This window comes from Metopolophium dirhodum, chromosome 3 (genome assembly GCF_019925205.1).
Source record: "Metopolophium dirhodum isolate CAU chromosome 3, ASM1992520v1, whole genome shotgun sequence".
NCBI classification, from domain to species: domain Eukaryota; kingdom Metazoa; phylum Arthropoda; class Insecta; order Hemiptera; family Aphididae; genus Metopolophium; species Metopolophium dirhodum.
The window spans coordinates 39,913,635-39,932,416 of record NC_083562.1 but is presented as its reverse complement, the minus strand read 5'-3'; the positions used below and the strand labels follow the sequence as shown (position 1 = coordinate 39,932,416).

Here is an 18,782-nt window from a genome sequence, read left to right as displayed (position 1 = left end):
TACCTATTATGGCTTTCTGCAGTCGACCCATTGTCGTTGGTTTTGAAGTCCAACTGCGCACACAATAATACGTCTATAATCTATAATTTTTTATTATTGTGCACACATTACACACGTTTATGTATTCAATTTCCGCGTATCTTGTACCTTTTACGAGTATGTTCTTTCTGAAGACGCTCTTGCCGCTAGTAAAAACTAATAAGGAGAAGTTTTCTGCGACCAATACACTTCAATAATATGTTATAGGTAGGTCGCTATTGGTAGCACTCAACAGCCTCGTGCAATGCAATGAGGAGAAAGTTTGAAGGGTTTAAATTCTTCCCCTGACATCTTCATATAGGTGTATTATATTATATAAGTTTGTTTTTTTTTTTTTTTTTAATCAAATCCCGAACTCTTAAAAAACGTGTCACCCTGCTCGTATAAATACACCTATATAATATAGGACGGGTTGTTACTGCGTCACAAGTCTCAAATTATAGGATGTAAAATAAAAGAGTAAATACCTAATTTGCATTTTGGGAATGTAGGATTTTTATTGGCCGGTACCGTTAGGATAGATTTAAATACTTTATTGATAAGTTCACAGCGGGTTGTTATTCAAATGAAAAATGGATTCTTCCATTGTCTAGAGACCCTTTCGAGTCCCGAAATATCTAATAGAAAGTACAACAGTTCCCGTTGTGTTTTTAGTATCATAATATGATTTAAGTTAAATGAGATAGAAATCGTAAGTGCTGTTAGAAATCCCGCATTCGGAAAACGTAAAATAGATTTTAACGTTTGTATGGTAAATCATGAAATACGCTATACAGATAACAGTGGTGTAGAAACAAATTTGGGTGCCTAGCAACCCCAGCTTTAAAAATTATAGCCCTCGTAATTTATGCTATCTGTGGTTAAATGTTAATTATAGTTCTTATTATTTAATTATAAATTAAATATGTACAATGCAAAGCCGTTATTTAATATGAGATTATTATTGTCCTGGGGTGAGAGCCGAGAGGAGGTCGGGAGGATCAAAGTAGTTTTAACTTATAAGATGATAAGGCTAGCTGAATAAATAGGGGCTTCTGCACCCCTAGTTTTCTTTTATTGTTGCACATGTGGGTTATTTCATCTAAAATATGTAATATGTATAATTATAAATTATTAATGTAGGCAGGTACCTACTACAGAGTGACAGCCGCGATTGCAGCAGACGTTTAATCGTAATATATTTATGGCGTATAGGTAAATAATATTATATAATTTTCTGACTACATTATAAGTAGTAAATACCTACGCACTGTTTCAAACAAATGTTTAGGGACAGGAAAAGCGCGTAAAATACGCGTATAGGTGTGCGAAACAAACGATGATTTTTCTGCATTCATATTTTAATAATTGATGTAATATTTTAGCCGATAATGCACACTAATACCCCTAACGTTGCCGCGTCATTTATAACCTCCGATTAATAAGCCGCCCCGTCGTGTTTACGGTGTACGGGCGCCGTTTTTGGGCGCGTCGAGTTTATAGATTACGTTTTTATTGCGATAATAAAGTGCGAGGACATCGGGCCAGATTGGAGTGGAAAAGGTATGTTTAAGGACCCAGGCTTAAAACAATCGGCCACGACGAAAATTGTTTAGGTATATTTTATATTTATTTATAAATGCGAACCGCGTATCATGTCATATAATAAGTATACACTTTTTAGACGGCAGCTTTAAATACAATATTGTTATAATAGTTATCCTAGACCGAGGACTCAGTTTTTACTATATTTTTGAGTCGCATTTAGATAAAAAAATTATATAATATCGAATACTACGATAATACAGGACACTCTGTATTGAAATAGTGGCGAACAAATTTTTATCATTGGCCCCTGAGATTGTATATAATTTGCCTATATTTTGCTATATATTCTTCGTGTAAATCGTAAGGAGTAAAATAGGCAACTATTATAACAATCTCAGAGGGCTATCAATATTGTAATGATATTTTGATAAGAAATGGTCCGCCGGTTTCTATATAACAGTGTCCCGTATTGTCGTAGGTATATAGTATTTGTTAATATATAGGTAATATAGGTAAATAAGTAGATATACCTAATAAAAATTCCTTCCGACGACTTTCCTAAGTTTTTAAATCACCATTTTCTTCTAGCACTACATTTTTCATTTTTTAACCCTAACATTCATATTAAAAACTTTTAACTGTCGTTATATTGAGTTCTGGTGTCCAACAACTTTAAGAAGTGGTCCATCAAACTTGTTTACACATCTTAGAACAAGAAAATTCCTTCCAACAACTTTCCTAAGTTTTTGGAAGGAATTTCCTTGTTCTATGATATGTAAACAAGTTTGTTGGACTATGTTTTTATGTTGTTGGGCTCCAAATCTCAATATAACGATATTTAAAAAATTTTAATTGGGATATAATTTTGTATATGAACCAAACTTCACTACTTAACACTGTTTGAATTCAAAATATTTTTTTAGTCAATGTTTAACAAAAGTCCAACCACGTCTCAAAACTGTATTAGTATATTTTTGGATCTGTTTTTAGCGTTTTATTTTGATTTGTAGTGCTGGTTGTGAAGTTGGCACTACAAACTTTGAACTTGAATAACTTTTGAAATACGTTCCAACAAATTCCAACAAGTGTCCAACAATGTCCAACAATGTTATATGAGCATTGTTGGTAGACTTTTAATGTTCTTTTTTTGCATATGTAGTTCTGGTCATGTAATTGGCACTACAAACTTTGAAATTGCATAACTTTTAATGTAGCTTCCAACAAATTCCAACAATTGTCCAACAACATCCAACAAGTCCGAGTAGAGTTTGTTGGAATGGTTTTAGATTACTGTGCCAACTTTGTAGTGCCAGTTTCACGTAGGTATATTATACCTCTATAATAATATACTAGCAGGGACGGGTATTGAGCAATATTTAAAATACAATATATTTTTAATTTAATTGCACTGTTATAATTTCACCTTAATTTATGTACTTTCACATGTATTTTGTAAATTGCCGTTTGGCTTCAATAAAATAAAATATATTGTAATTTGTAGGAATCTTTTACTCAGTATTTTAGGTTGAATGAATGTTTTTTTTTTTAAGTTTTTATATTTTATATTTAATACTATTACTACACTGTTTCTGTGTAAGTACTCAGTAATATTTAGTATTTTTAATAACAAAATAATTTTAATTTTTTGCCCAACCTAACCTTTAATGAAGATACGATTTATTCGTCTCAATACCAAATTTGTATTCCTCAGCCACGGTTGAACGAATTTTTCAACGACCAGCTTCATTCATACTCCGAAACAGTCAAAACTTGCGGACTATAATTTTTGATAAAATAGTCTTTTTAAAATGGTAACAACCGTCAAAAATATTAAATAATATATAATATAGGTGTGTACATTATTATATAATAAGCATAAATGATTAATTATTGTGCGTTTATCAGTAGGTGTACTCGTTAGTCTTCGGGACAACCAAAACTTGGAAAAATCGAATATTCTTTTGTAGAGCCAGGGTTGCCATCGGTTACAGAGATAAGAGATACTTTTTATTATAATATTAAATTATAATATCTAAAAATTAGTGGACATTTTCCGCTCCACGTCCGTCAGTTGGTATAACACCGTAACGGCGGTGGAGGCGGCGACGACGACGACGACGACGAAACGATGCGCGGGCGGCAAAATGTTGGCAGCGGCGGCGGCCGTCGTCGCCTGCGCGCTTATTGGCGTCACTGCCTCCCTTGCCATTTCGTGACGGTACACGGTCTGGCCGATTCGTTGGAGGTACAGGTTGCCGGTATCGTATACCAGCCGGCGGGCGGCGGGCAACACGTCCGGGTGGTTCGTGAACTCCCGGCACGAATCGGCCACGTTCCGGCGCAGCGCGTCGTAGTAACCATAGTCGTACGGGCCCGCGTCGTCGACGCACTTGCCAAAGTGCAGCAGACACCGCATGTAGTTGTTCGGCCGCATGCGTACCGTCTGATCGGTACAAGACGACGGCGTGTGTTTGTGGGGGTTGGCGGTGGAGGCGGCTGCAGCAGACGTGGTCCAACATAACAGCACAAAAATCGTCACTCCCGCCGTCGACGAATCGAGCGGCATCGTAATAATATTATTTAGCAGTTGTTTTGCGATCCAACGGCGAAATCCTTTCGGGAGCACTTTTCGCAGCCCGTGGCCGACGACACTCGCAAAATCACGACACCTAACCTTCTTCACCTACTGTCGTGGGGACAGTACGACAAGATCGTCTCGGTAGACTCGTGTTCGATATTATATCTGCACGCACAAATTAATTCCGGAAAAAAATGACACCGAGGAGGAAAATAACAAACTAAAAAAACCGAGAAAAAAAGAACGACAACAAATAATGACCAGAGAAACAAAGTATGAAGTTCAACAGTATACTATATTATAGTAAAATATGTTAAAACATGTTCAGTTGTCATGGAAGAGTCAGTTTTCAAAATAATATGGTCCTTAGTATTCTAAGATTCCAATACTAGTTGTATTTTTTGTGGAACATTTCTAAACAAAATTATTTTTACCCTACTGCACCAACTTTACAATATATGTGTACCCGTATAGCAAAGATGGGCGAGTTAGTAAACATAATTAACTGTGGCAAGTTAAGTTAATTCAATTAAATTGTCTTCAATTAAAAGTTAACAAAAAAAGTTTAACTAAATAATAGTTTAAAGTTATTATAGAAAATAAAATTAACTTAACTCAGTAAATTTTTTTTCAAGTTACAATATTTTTAATTCACAAACTGCCATATGCTATGTAGTGTTTTGATTTACACAAATACACAAATATTTACCAAGAATTTTACACAGTGTAAAAAATTAGATTAGCATAATAAATAATTTGTAAATAAATGACTAAAATCGAAAACGAGTCAATGAATCAGTAGGTATTGTCTAGCTGGTTCCGCATGTAACGAAAAGAAAATTAACTTAACTGCACGTCTGCGCGACAATGATAAGTAACTATACAAAGTTAATTTACAATTTTAACTGAATAGGTAATAAGTTAAATTCAAAACTACTTACCTCTAAGTTATAACAAATTAATGCCCACCTTTGCCATGTAGGTTACCTAGATATCCTTCAAAACCTATAAAATCTTACCAGCTTATAGTAAAAATAATTTGTGACACACTAAAACTTAAGCAACTTTAAAATATCAACAAACTAAATAATTTTGTTCAATCAAACTGACCGGGAATTTTAAATTTTTACCACCCGAATGGCCGAACGCACCAACAATATTCACTTTCCCATCAAACAAGATACTGTTGAAGAAAATCCAAGCAGTTTCACAGCCCCAAACGTTGATTAGACACAAAAATTAAACACACATCATTGTAAAATCAATACATTCATCGCTCCGCCCAGAATCTAAAATAAAATCTTATAGTACGATTATTATCTAGGCAACCTTATAGGTTTTTTTTTATTATATTTTAATAATAACGCGATTTATGAGTATTTTAAAACTGTAAATAGTCTGTTCATCTTAGTAGGTGCTCATAACTCACTTTAAAATTAAAATATATTAAAAAGTCCATGAGGTTGCCTGGATCTTACCTTAAGATTTTATAAGAGGTCGATTCGCTTTAATTTTTAAATTAACGGAACTACACGACGGGTTCTGTTGAGCGTAAAATTTGCCATGTTACGCACTTGTAAGACGGAGACAACACATGCGGGTATCACGTCCTCTTAACTATCAAGTAACAGATTTATTTTTGAGTAAAATAATCGACATACAATTTTAACAATTTAGTTAATAAATGAAAGATATGCTGTGTGCAATGGATACTACACCGTAGAGACGACAACAATATTAAACGCCACAGTACTACTATGTTATTATTAAATTTCAATTATTGACCTCCGCCGATTGCACCAACTAGATTCACTTTCATTAAACAAGATACTGTTGAAAAAAATCGAAGCAGTTTTAGTAGTTTTACTGCCCCAAACGGTGATGACAGTCAAAAAATAAATAAATAAACAAAAACATACATCATTGTAAAATCAAATCGCTCGGCTCAGAATCTAAAAAAAATACAACTTTTTATCAAATATAAGTTATAACGACAAATAAATTTAAATAAAACTGCAAAAAACGTTTTAACCAGTAATAATGCTACTGACCAGTCACCAGTCTCTGTACGACTGAGAAGGAAAATGTAGTTCCGTAATAATATATAATGTGTTTTTATATTTTTAATTAATATTTAGGTACCCATAAGACAGACCGCAATTAAGAAGACATTTTTAGCGAGGGTCACAACTAGTAGCCACCCGAAAAGTTGAGGCGTCTTAAGTGTTAAGTTTTATAAGCAAATGTATGATAACACTCGTTTTGGGTACTTGAGATTTGATAAGTTAATGGAGGATTATTTATGGTATTGTCACCTACTCACCTTAATTTCCTGGCACCTTATAATTATGTCTATGTTGTTATATGTTATTGGAAATAGGGGCATAGGGTCCAACTGAATAATTAGGTGTCATACTCCTAAATGCGTAACTGATTGTTAGCTCTGGATTATTAACTTAAATTCAAAGATAAGAATCTAAGAACCAAGGTGGACGTATCTTAATTCTTTGGTGTTCCAAGTTTCTGACTTTTAGGTTTGACACAGAAAATTATACAAAATCAATGAATTCAAAATGTAATATGCTTTACGTTTCTAATAGTTATAGACAACACGTCATGTGGCCATGTCGACGTGACATACTCTGAACTATTTTAAGGTAAGAATAGTGTGTGTTCTTCAATCTCTACTCCTCTTGTTGGTTTTTACTTTTTAACGACTAATTTTTAGGTTTGTTGAGTGCCTATAAATATTAATAGGTACTTTGCATAGGTATTAATTACTCATAACTCGCTTAAAAATTAAAATACCATTAAAAATTAAAATCCAATGAAAAAAGATAATATTTTTACCTGTTGATAATTTTAAATTCACTCTAATATTTAAGATAACAACACAAAATTGGAACTGCTAAATCGGCCTGAATTTAAATTATGGTATGTTATGCATAAAACAGAGATAACACATGCAGATACATTGTCTTAAGATGTATGAGATTTAATAAACCGTTTTCATCTATATTCATAAAAAAGACTCATAAACTACAAGACAGTGGACAATTTTCAATATAATCCTTGAGACTGTGTTGTTTATAGCTTATTTTGTCAACATCTATAGGATGCTAGTGATTATTCCTTAACCCAAGAATTTAGTTTTTGGCTCATGAAAAAAAAATATTGTTTTGGTTTATTTATAGTTGCTATTGCTTATAGATATTGATTGATGATAATAATAATAATTTTGGCATGTGCAACTCCGAGCAGGACAGTAACATAAATACAAATCTTGTCAAAAATAATATATTTTTACCACAATTGGTTGTATGACAATTTTTATCATAATCACAAACTAAACTTAGGTTTTATTCCTTACATATATGACATAAAAGAAAACATTTTGATATACATACAATGCATAACAAAATTATTTTAACCTAACCTTAAATATTATTAATATCTAGTCTTTGACAATTTTAAATTAACTATAAATGACACAATGATAATACTATTATTTTCATATATTATTCTAACTTAATTAACTAATGTAAATATTATATTAAAAATATGTTTTAATTTTAAAAACTGTTATATTATTCAATGTGTATTATAGAAGTCAAGTAATTAGGAATTATTAATATTTTTGAAGTTTGTTTTTTTTTTTTTTTACAAGAAAAAATAATGATTAGTTTTTGATTTGTCTTGCTTTTGTTATCCAGACATTTTTTAAAAGTAATGATGGAACAAAGATACTGATATTTGATAGAAAAATCAAATTAATAAAAAAAAAATACTTAAAATGTAAATAAATCATATTAAAATTTGTTTTAGAAGTCGATATATTCTTATAAATTAATTAAGTGTAACATTAAAAATGCCATTATAAAAAATATTGAGAAATATGTTTAAAAAAAAAGAATACAATTAATAATTTCAAATTACAAACATTTAGACCAAAGGATAACTGGCACTGGATGCAACACCACAGTTGTTTTTCTTGTTACGTGCCATCATTATATACCCTTGGTCTCCCCAAGTCTTGCCCCATGAATTTTTAACAATCCAGTAGTCACCTCCTTTCTTGTCAGTGCCAAAACCAACAGCAAGCACACCATGGTCCAGTTCTGTGGAACTACAACGGGGATTGTAAAACACACCCTTTTTGTAGAACTGGAATTTCTCTGATGAAGCATCAATAGCAATAGAGACTGGTCCTACAGTAGCCAAAGCATGCATGAGGGCTTCTTCATCACCTTCAGGTATATCAACAAAACCTTTGTCAGTGGCACCAGAGTTCTCGGGATTATAACGGCACTTGTCATCCTAAATATAATTTCAAATAAATATTGTTGATAAATAAGTAAATAAACTCATAATTATCTTACTTCGGCTTCATATGGGTAAGATTTTTCAGTATCAAGTCCCTTGTTAGATTTGATGTACTTGAAAGCAAGATCCATAAGACCACCTTCACAACCATTGTTACCGTATTTACGAGAGCAATCAATTAAGTTTTGCTCACTCAAAGATACTAGCACACCAGTTTTACGGAAATGTTGTCCTTCCAACGATCCAGTCTGTAATTATAAAAATATAATAACATATTAATTACTATAAAAACTGTTGTATAATGAATAGGGATAGACCGTAAAAATATAAGTATTGAAGTATTGATATAAGTACTGTACTTTTGGCTCAATAAAACAATACCATGCAACAAATACTCATATCAATTACTACCATATTAACATATTATTAAATTTTTTTTAAATATCTCAGTGTCATCAATCATCTACTCAAGATTTCTTAAAATTAAAATAGTGATGAACATATAGGTGATATATATTATATAGGTACCTGGAGGCTAAAAATAACCAAGTATTGTTCAATAAGTAAAATGGTAACTTAAGTGTATTTTATAGACTAACTTTTTTAAATTACAAATGTATAAATTAGCAAAATAATCAACTAAATATCTTTGTTTATTTTAAATAGATATACTAATTAGAGGAATTTAATAGCCTTATACAACAATACAAATCAAAAAGAAATTACAGAAATGTTACAAAATCAGTTTTTAAAACATGAAATACAGACGCATAAAAGTGCTATACTAGATAAACATAGAAATAAAAATAAATGTATAGAGTTCCTTAGACTATTATAAAGTCTAAACTCTAAAGTAATGTTTATTTTAGATTCTGGACAGCGTGATGAATATATTTATTTTACAATGAAGTGTTTTTTTTTTGTCTGTAAACATTTTTCGTAGTAGTAATAAAGTAGTAATTTGATTTTCAATTTCAGCAACATTTCTGATGGTTAAGTGAATCTAGTTGATAATATTGAGAGGTTAAATTAGAAAATTAAGCAAAAACGGGAATTGTAACGCAAAACAAGTGAAAACAAAATCGATTTAGATTTTTTGGTGTGACTAAAAAAATAATATCTGTAAATACTTTAAATTTTCATTGAATGTTTATATTACTATTTTCTATACACCATTAAATTAAAAAATATTTTGACTCTTTTTAAGCTAATTATAAACATAAGATAATTTCAATTATTATTAGTTTTTTTTTTTCATTTATTGTCGATAAATTTTTTTTTCACTTGATCAAAATACTTGAAAATGTAATACAAGGTTCCTCATAAGTTGTTAATAGAAATTTAAGAAAATTATCCACAGTAATTTTTTATGAGTGTCTGATGTTAGAATTTTGATAAAATTATGAAAATTTACAAATTATTTTGTGTAGTAAAATTTATAAAATGCTTTTTATAGCTAAGAATTGAACATTTAAAACAAAATATCTCATACTTCATAAGTAATTCATACTGCCATAAAAAAATCTAAAAAAAATTATAAATACTCTTTTTTATTGCTATTTTAAGTTCAAATTTGTATGAAATTATTTATTTAAACAAAGATTTATTATTTTGTTGCAGTTTAAAAATATTATTATAATATAATGACTGATAGACCAACTTTGTTCAGAATCGTTTTTCGTATACAATGTTATATTATTTTATTTAATGACCCACTTGTAATCTACTGTACAGCAGATACAGTACCCACTTACTCACTTTTTTAATTTTAGAATGAGTGATACTTAATTTTTTTATGTACTGTTTTGTAGTGCTTCATAATATTTAATAAGTCTTAATTTTTGAATAAAAAAATTACCAATTAATATTTTAAATAGTTAATTTTTCAGATTTATAACAGTTTAACATTTTTAAGACCAATAAATTACAATTATTTTATGGAAATAGTTTTATGAATGCAATGCTACCCAGTTATTAATAATTAATGTAATATTTATAGTTTATAAATAATAAGTTAGTTTATTAAATAGTAAATACCTATTATCAAACAGATGTGGCAACTCTATAAAATAATTTGACCTTAGTCGTGTATACAAATAAATCACATAAATAAAAAGGACAAAGTATTTAACAGTGTTAACACATAATGAAAGAATGTAATTAATAAAAAATGTAACAGAAGAAAACAATAAAATTGTATTCATTAAAAAATAATCTTAACTTGATTAACATTGAAATATTGCATAATAATAATTTGATGTCATTACTTTTTAACATTTATTATTAATGTTTACTAGAATGTGTTCTTTCAAATTTTTTTTTATTTTAGCATTATTGACATTTTGTTAGATAAAACAATAATTTAAATTCCATAATGATTTTTAATACATATTTATCATACAATAATTAGGATAATGTTATAGCTACTGCATGAGTCAAAGAACCAATATTTAATCACGGATAAAAATGAAAATAAGATAAATATAATATAATTGTGTAGAAAATGACTAAATCAAATAGTGTTAAAAATATAAAGATTGATACTTAGTTCACAGTGTTGTTCACAAAAAGTTGTGAATTTAGACTAATAATAAAAAAATTTAGATCAACAAATATAATAATTAATTTAAATTTCATAAATAAATATTTAAGTATTTACTTAACTTCCTGATTTTAATAATAATTTTTAACATTAACCACTATAAATTATTGTCTATAGCTGAGCTTATATTTATATCCATAACAAATTTTTTTTTTAAAATATTATTTAAGTTCTAATTTCCAAAATTATATTATCTAGGTAGGTACCGAGGTAAATACCTACTACACCTTGGGTAACCTACCTATACATTAATGAGGAAATAATATATATTTTACATTTTTATGGTAAGACGCCCTAACAGCAGAATTTTTAAAAGATGATTTTTATGAGCTAAACACTCGTGTATTAATTGTATTTAATATATTATATCATGGAAGATGCACATGTCATACTACAAGTAGATGTAAAGCTCCATCAAAACCAAAGAAATATTTTTTAGAGACATGTGTTTCTGACAGATATTTTTTGGTCTGGACATGTACTTCAGATATTAAAAAATACACTAAAAATTGGAAGATAAATAGGTAGGTAATAATTATTCATTAATGAGATACTTTTGATATAAACTTACGGCACTGAAAGACCAGCATGATCCACATTGACCTTGGTTTTTGACAGGAGTTACATATCCTTTCTTCCTCCAGTCCATTGATTTTGGAACAACAACATTTTCAGATTTCAAGAATGTCACAGCTTCATCGTTAGTGAAATTGCTATCACCACCAGCCAAACTTGGTTTAAATCCATTCATCATTTTAGTATATTCGTGTTGCATCTAAAATGTTTTAAAATTAACTTTAAAATTAACAACATTTATATGGTGTGTAATATTAATTTTTAGTATACTTACTAAATCACCAAAATGATTCATTTCCAATGCATATGTTTCTTCACCGGTTTCGTATAATTTATTGTGTCTAGCAATTTTCAACTTATTATCTAAATACACTTTTTTACGGAATGTTTCTTCTTTAATATCTTCATATAATTTATTGAATTGAATCTTAAAATAAAATAATCAAGCAAATAAATAAATATCTCCTTCAACTGTATAATGTAAAGATTATACATACTTTGAATAAACCCCATTCTTCTTCAATAACTTCATTTAAGTTTATTGAGCTAACTGTGCTGATGGCAAAAGCCACCAATCCCAAAACTATGACTACCTTCATGTTACTATAAAAATAAAAAAGGATTATTAAAAAAAATAAAAATGTAGTGCTATTAATCTTATTTCTATAATCATATTTATAACTACATTTTGAATAAGCAAATTTGCAATCATAATAATTATTTAACAACGAAAAACAAATTCACCATTTAGGTACTGAACGATTTTAATTTAAGAAAAAGAAGTCAAAGCAAGTTTGTAAATAGAAGATACTATAGATAGTAACAATGAAATTGTCAATTATTGAACTGAATAATTTTAGGAATTTAAAGGTTATCAAAACTGTTTACAACTTCTATACTGATAACCTTTGATACATCATGTAAAAGTATTGTATTGTAATAATAGGTAATTAATATTAATCACGGACCAAGATATAATAATCTTATATTATATTTAATATAATATTTATCTTAGTCCGTGTTATTATTTAAATCATATGCGTTTTATAATTATTTATGCAAGCATCAAAAATTATAATTGCTGGTATTGATTTAACAGTTTCAAAAACATTTATAAAATATCACAGACATTATCTACCTGTTGAACTTAATAGAACACAACAATAATAGGTAAACTAGTTCCAAAAACTAAACAGCACAAAGGATATATTTTTAAGTATTAAGGGTCAAGCTTAGTGGCTTGTAACATGCGGTCCAAGTGTTGAACGGGCAACGCTTAAAATATGGGTAGGTGGGTATTGACTATTGATAGAAGAAAAATAGAACATTTTACAGGTAGGAATAACAATATTATGAGGGTAGGTAGGTCACCTAAAATAATTTGAGCAACACCAATTTTTTTTTTGTGATACACGCCATTGTGTAACGCACAGAATATGATCTACCTAATGAGTAAAGTTAGTAAGTTAATGAATTAAACTATTAAAAAGTATTCTAAAACTACTTATACTTTTAAAATGACAAAAATGGCATTACTTTTGAATTTGTTTACTAAACCTATCTAACAAGCTTCATAAAATAAAATTGAAATAATACAATTAATAATTCAGTTAAGTACTTCAGTACATAATGATTACAAAGCAACCATAAATCTTCTTAAGGGAAACTCTGATATTTAATATTTTAGCCAAAATGTTCTTAAAAACTCAATAGATGCGACTTATAATTTTGAAATTGCATTAACTTAACTGACGGAAATGACAAAACAATAGAACCTATTCTATATCTGTTCCAACTCACAATAAAAATCATTAGACACTTCTTGGTAAAAAAAAAAATAAATATATCATCTGATTAGACAAGAATAATTACAAATTATAGTTCAAACAAACTAATAGGAGAAAAAAATTGTGGGTATCTAGCTTGAACGATCGGCGTCACATTTTATGTTATAACTCAAGTTATGATTGCAACGTTGTTTTACCTAACCGGGCTACGTTGAAGTGGAACAAAGTAACGAACAAATTGATAGGAAATAAAAAATGTACGAAACACCGTCGTTAGGTTTCTGTGGTTAGACTGATGGATTGGAATAAAACTTCAAAATCGACTTACGTGTTGTACCGTAGACAATAACGTTAACTATAATTTATTAGTTTGTGTGTGGAGCACAAAGAGAATCAGAACCAGTGACGCCGTAACAACGCGTTTGTGAAGAGAAGGTGATGTACTGATGAACAGCACTACCGCGGTGTACTGCTCGAGACGTAGACGGGTCGACGTGTGATCGACTCGACCAACTGCGCAATATTATTGTAATATAATTTATATTTATAATACCCAACAGGCAACAGCAACAGCAACGACACAAAGAGGCATGAGCGTGCGGAGGGACCGAAGGCCGACTGTAAACGACCTAGAGGGGGGTGGGCGAGATATAATCCGGCTGCGCGGCGGACGTCAACAATTATCGTCGATTGTCGAAAAATGTATAATAATATTATACTATAATACTATTATATATATATTGTGTAGTAATGTATTATTCATAATTCATAACTATAAAAGTATAAACATTGATTAATAATCAATGGTATAAAATATTATATTACTCGTAATATTATATAATGTTACATAAGCCATTACTGATTAGTGATTACTCATTAGCAACATTGTACATATTATTGTAACAGTACATCAGAAATTCAGAAACGTCAAACGAATAACGATAACCATGGACTTCACTACTTCAGACTTAAGACTAGCTTGACGATAACAAACAATAATAATTACTGGATATAATAGGGTATAATAGCATTTTTAAAAGAAGAAATTTCAATATTCATATTGTATCTTTTATGCCGATATTTAATTATAATTGTTGTTATTATTATTATTATTGTTTAGTTTGATGTATCTTTAATCGTGGTTTGTTTCAACATTCAACAGCTGGCCTTTATATTCCAATGGCAAGTAGGAAGTACCACAGAATAGAATATTTAAAATAAATGGAAATACTACATGTACGGTTTACTTGACTAGTTGACTGATTTGTGGGCAGTTATTATACTTAAAACACTAAAATAACCAAAAATTATATTCTTTTCAATTCCAACTATTGTAAATCGAAATATTTTGTCGATTTAAAAAAATACTTCTACTGTTGTCTTATACATCAATTATCAATATCCTACTATAGTATCATACCTATAATAGGCATTAGGCAATAGCAGTAGCGGACTATTAAAAAAATTCAGCACGGGAAAACTATTTGACCAGCCCTCAAATGTGTTTCGTTCTGGATATAAATAGTGATTTTCTTGAGTATATATGGTTATTTTTAAGTCTTATAAAACATGTTGCCCTCAAATTAGTAATTACTAATTAGGTATTAAACAAAATAACTCATATTTTGCACTTAATAAAAGCTATAATATTAAATTTAAAAAATTAACGTGAACTATGTATATTATTGTAATTACAGATTACATTACTTTTATTTTTAACAACATCTATAATTTGTTTGAATTTCATCAATATATTTTGCTATACAGTCTAAAGCTATAAGCAAGAATGTTTCTATACTTATTATTTGAAACGAACAGCCCACAGACCACCGGGAAAATACGCCACTGGGAAATTATAGATAAAAATCTATAAATCCCTATTATAGTATAAGTGTATTGTGTATAACTCCTGTTATTTAAGTCATAATTCAGAATAATACCTATATAGAAAACAGATCCCCTTTTGCCCAAATCCTAGACGATGGATCATCGCCTGTATATGGACCTAAAAATTGAAATTTGGATCATCGCCTGTATATGGACCTAAAAATTGAAATTTTGACCATCGAACTATTCGACCAATCTCGTTGCACATTGCAAGCATTTTATATTATGTTATCTATGATTGCAAGTTGAGGGCTTGAAATGAATAAACACACAAGGAAGATAAAAAAAACGACAATGGCCGTGAGACGTCAGTCACGAGAATAATCAATAAACGTAATAAGTATTAAGAAAGCAAATAACAAGCAATGGGCATGATATAAACAATGTTGTTAATATATATATTTATATATTGTTTATTGTCAAGAATTTATGATAACGAATTCGGACTTCGGAGTCTATAACTGACGCGCGATGACACGACCGGTTGTAGACGTCCTGGTTCACTCTTTTGGTAAACAATAAACTTACCTCACAATAGCTGGCAACGCTAACAAAGAACAACAGCTTCGACGGAACGGCGAGACAATCTTTTGTAGGTCGTTTCAACGAGATACAGCGAATGAACGAAACGCTTTATGAATTGTAATGTGCTTTGCGTTCGTTTTCCGTTGCCGCGCGGAAATCGTCAAATGGAGATGAAAGTGTTGTACTAACGTTATTCAGTCTATTCGGGTATTCAAACAACGTATTAAGTATAAACATAAGACGAATGAGTAATGACCATGATCGCTAACCACTCCGACGCCAGTAACCACTACCCCGCGACCCGCTGATTTGTTATCGAGATCAGCTGATCGCAATGCGCGGTATTCGTCATTGTTGATGTTGTTGTTGTTTTATTGTTCGTGCCGTCTCCTATGTGTTTACGTTTGTTCGTCACCAACAGGCAACAGCTGCTGTTGGCTGTTAACCTGAGATACAATTATAGGTTCGGCGTTTCTGCCCTGTTGGCTGCAACTGGGAATTAGGAAAGACAGTAAACATAAAATATAAAAAATTAAGTTTTGACGAAATATTCTTAGTTAAATAATTCTCCGAAGGGGTTATAATATTATACAAAAAAAAAAAAAAAACACTAGGACTAGGTATTATAGTGCCTGAAATTTAAATTATAAAATGTCACTCCAGGATATTTACCAAAAATCGTACATTTCCTAGAAGAAAACACAGTAAACAACTGGTATAACATATCCAAACTGGTACATTTTAACAAAAAAAATAAATAAATAATATGAACAAAGGCTAAAAAATATTTGTTCTAAATAACAAAAGAATTAGTAATATTTTTTACAAAATGTATCATTTTTATGTCAGAATTTTTGGCCATTTTTATTAGTTCATAATTATATTTTATACTACCTATACTTATTTTTAAATTTTTTATTGTTTCAAGTAGTTGAGTGGATAAAACATAATATACATTTATAATCTATTATATTTATGAAAATAAAAAAAGTTTATATATTATTTAAAAAAAAAAATTTCATATTAAAGAATAAATAATATTGTATTATTAAATTATTAAATTCAATATTATTAGTCAATATGTAATAGCCAATATAGGTACTATTTTAGTATCTAAGGGCTACGAGTTACGACTCACCATAACAATTGCAAAATATTTGTAGTATTATACTAATATAAATAATAATTTCGTCGTTTTGGAGCGATTTAAAAAAGAGTATATTATATTACGCTGTGAAATTATTAACGCTTCAATAATATATTTTTATTTATTTGGTTATTGTAGTTAGAATTTACAGCATTTTCATAGTATGAATGGATAATGATACTACTGATGTCATTCATCAAGTATTTGCTGACTGAAATTTAATTTATGCCGACTGTAAAAATTTCAACTCGTCTTTCTGATGTGAAGTACCTATAAAAATTCCTGATTTTTCTGTACAATAGGTAAGGTGCGCTAAAATAATTAAAATTTCATAAATATTATATTAAAAAACATTATAAAAAAAGGTGGATAAATGGATGTCGCTCTGCTGTGCAGTAGGTTACAAGTGGGTCACTGTAATGGATGGTGTTAAATTTGAATTCAATGATATAATATCATTGTATAAGAAAAACGATTCTGAGCGAAAACGGTCAGTCAGCCTATGATTTTACCAGGAATATTTGATGATATTATTGTGAATAAAGTAATTTATATATAACCTATTTACGTGGAGTCTTGTTTTAAATTTTCAATCTTTAGCCATAAAAGTTAAACATTTTATACATTTTTAACCACAAAATAATTAATAAATTATAAATTTGATAAATGTTGTCAAAATTTGAACTTTAAATGCTTATAAAAAAAAATTGTGCCTACCTATGTATTTTTAATATTTTTCAACTGCTATTAGAACGATATATCAGGAGCCTTATATTAAATTTTCACGCTTTTTTACCCAACAAATAAAATTTTATTGATATTTATAGAAAAAAAAACTAACAATGTCCGTAAACAGCTCAAAAAGAGTCAAAATATTTTATAAATTTTATGGAATATAGAAAATGCTAATATAAACATTCAGTGAAATTTTCAAGTATCTACAGTCATTCGTTTTTTAATTATAATAAAATAAGAAAATTGTTACATGAGAAATCAAGTGAATATCAAATGTTGTAAAAATATAAATTTCAGACGCTCATAAAAATTTAATTTAAGTTTCTTGTAGACAATTTTTTTTTTGATAAAGGTACACAAACTTATGAGTAATCTTATATTACATTTGCATATCTTAGATTTAAAAAGAAAAATTTTTATGAATTCTCAACTCAAAATAATTTACTAATTTTTGTGATTTTTCCGTATTTTGTCAAAATTTGAACTTTAAATACTTATAAATAAAAACTGTGTCTAAGGATTTTTAATTTTTTCATCTGCCTTTGAAACAATAACCCAGGAGCCTTCTATTAAATTTTCAAGCTTTTTTACTCAACAGATAATATTTTATTGATATTTATAGAAAAAAAAACTAAAAAAAATGAAAACTGACAATGTCCGTAAACAGCTCAAAAATAGTCAAAATATTTGGAAAATTTTATGGTGTATAGAAAATGTTATATAAACATTCAGTCAAAATTTCATGTCCCTACGGTCATTTGTTTTAGAGTTACACCAAAAACCAAAATCGATTTTCTCGAAAACAGATTTTGCGTAAAAATTCACGTTGTTCCTTAATTTTTCTTTTGTTTTTCACGTCGCTTGTGAAAACTACTAGGAAATTTTTACTTTTGAACCCCCAAAGTACCAACTAGATTCACTTTCCTATCAGAAAAGTTACTATTGAAGAAAATCCAAGCACTTTTACTGTCCTAAAAGGTGATGACAGACACAAAAATAAAAAAAAAAACACACATCATTGTAAAATCAATACATTCATCGCTTCGCTCAGAATCT

General features: G+C 29.4%; 1 protein-coding gene across 2 annotated transcripts; it reads right to left on the bottom strand.

The window, feature by feature from the left end:
- Positions 1-7,425: 7,425 nt before the first annotated feature.
- Positions 7,426-16,101, bottom strand: LOC132940708 (procathepsin L). 2 transcript variants are annotated; one of them, XM_061008413.1, is made up of 6 exons: positions 15,848-16,101; positions 12,143-12,248; positions 11,920-12,072; positions 11,641-11,844; positions 8,524-8,715; positions 7,426-8,461 (listed from the first exon to the last, which is right to left on the bottom strand). In XM_061008413.1, exons 2-6 carry the CDS (start codon positions 12,242-12,244, stop codon positions 8,087-8,089), a joined length of 1,026 nt encoding a protein of 341 aa, XP_060864396.1. In that variant the 5' UTR covers positions 12,245-12,248; positions 15,848-16,101; the 3' UTR covers positions 7,426-8,086. The 2 variants fall into 2 exon arrangements, with proteins under 2 accessions (XP_060864396.1, XP_060864395.1); XM_061008412.1 differs by lacking the exon at positions 15,848-16,101 and adding an exon at positions 13,761-14,037.
- Positions 16,102-18,782: the final 2,681 nt, after the last annotated feature.

Bases quoted from the DNA above. Each gene is read 5' to 3' on its own strand.
- LOC132940708 (XM_061008413.1), bottom strand. From the start codon at position 12,244: ATGAAGGTAGTCATAGTTTTGGGATTGGTGGCTTTTGCCATCAGCACA. The intron at 12,073-12,142 runs GTATGTATAATC...TTTTATTTTAAG, and splicing joins AAGAATGGGGTTTATTCAAA to ATTCAATTCAATAAATTATA. The intron at 8,462-8,523 runs GTAAGATAATTA...AATTATATTTAG, and splicing joins CTTACCCATATGAAGCCGAA to GATGACAAGTGCCGTTATAA.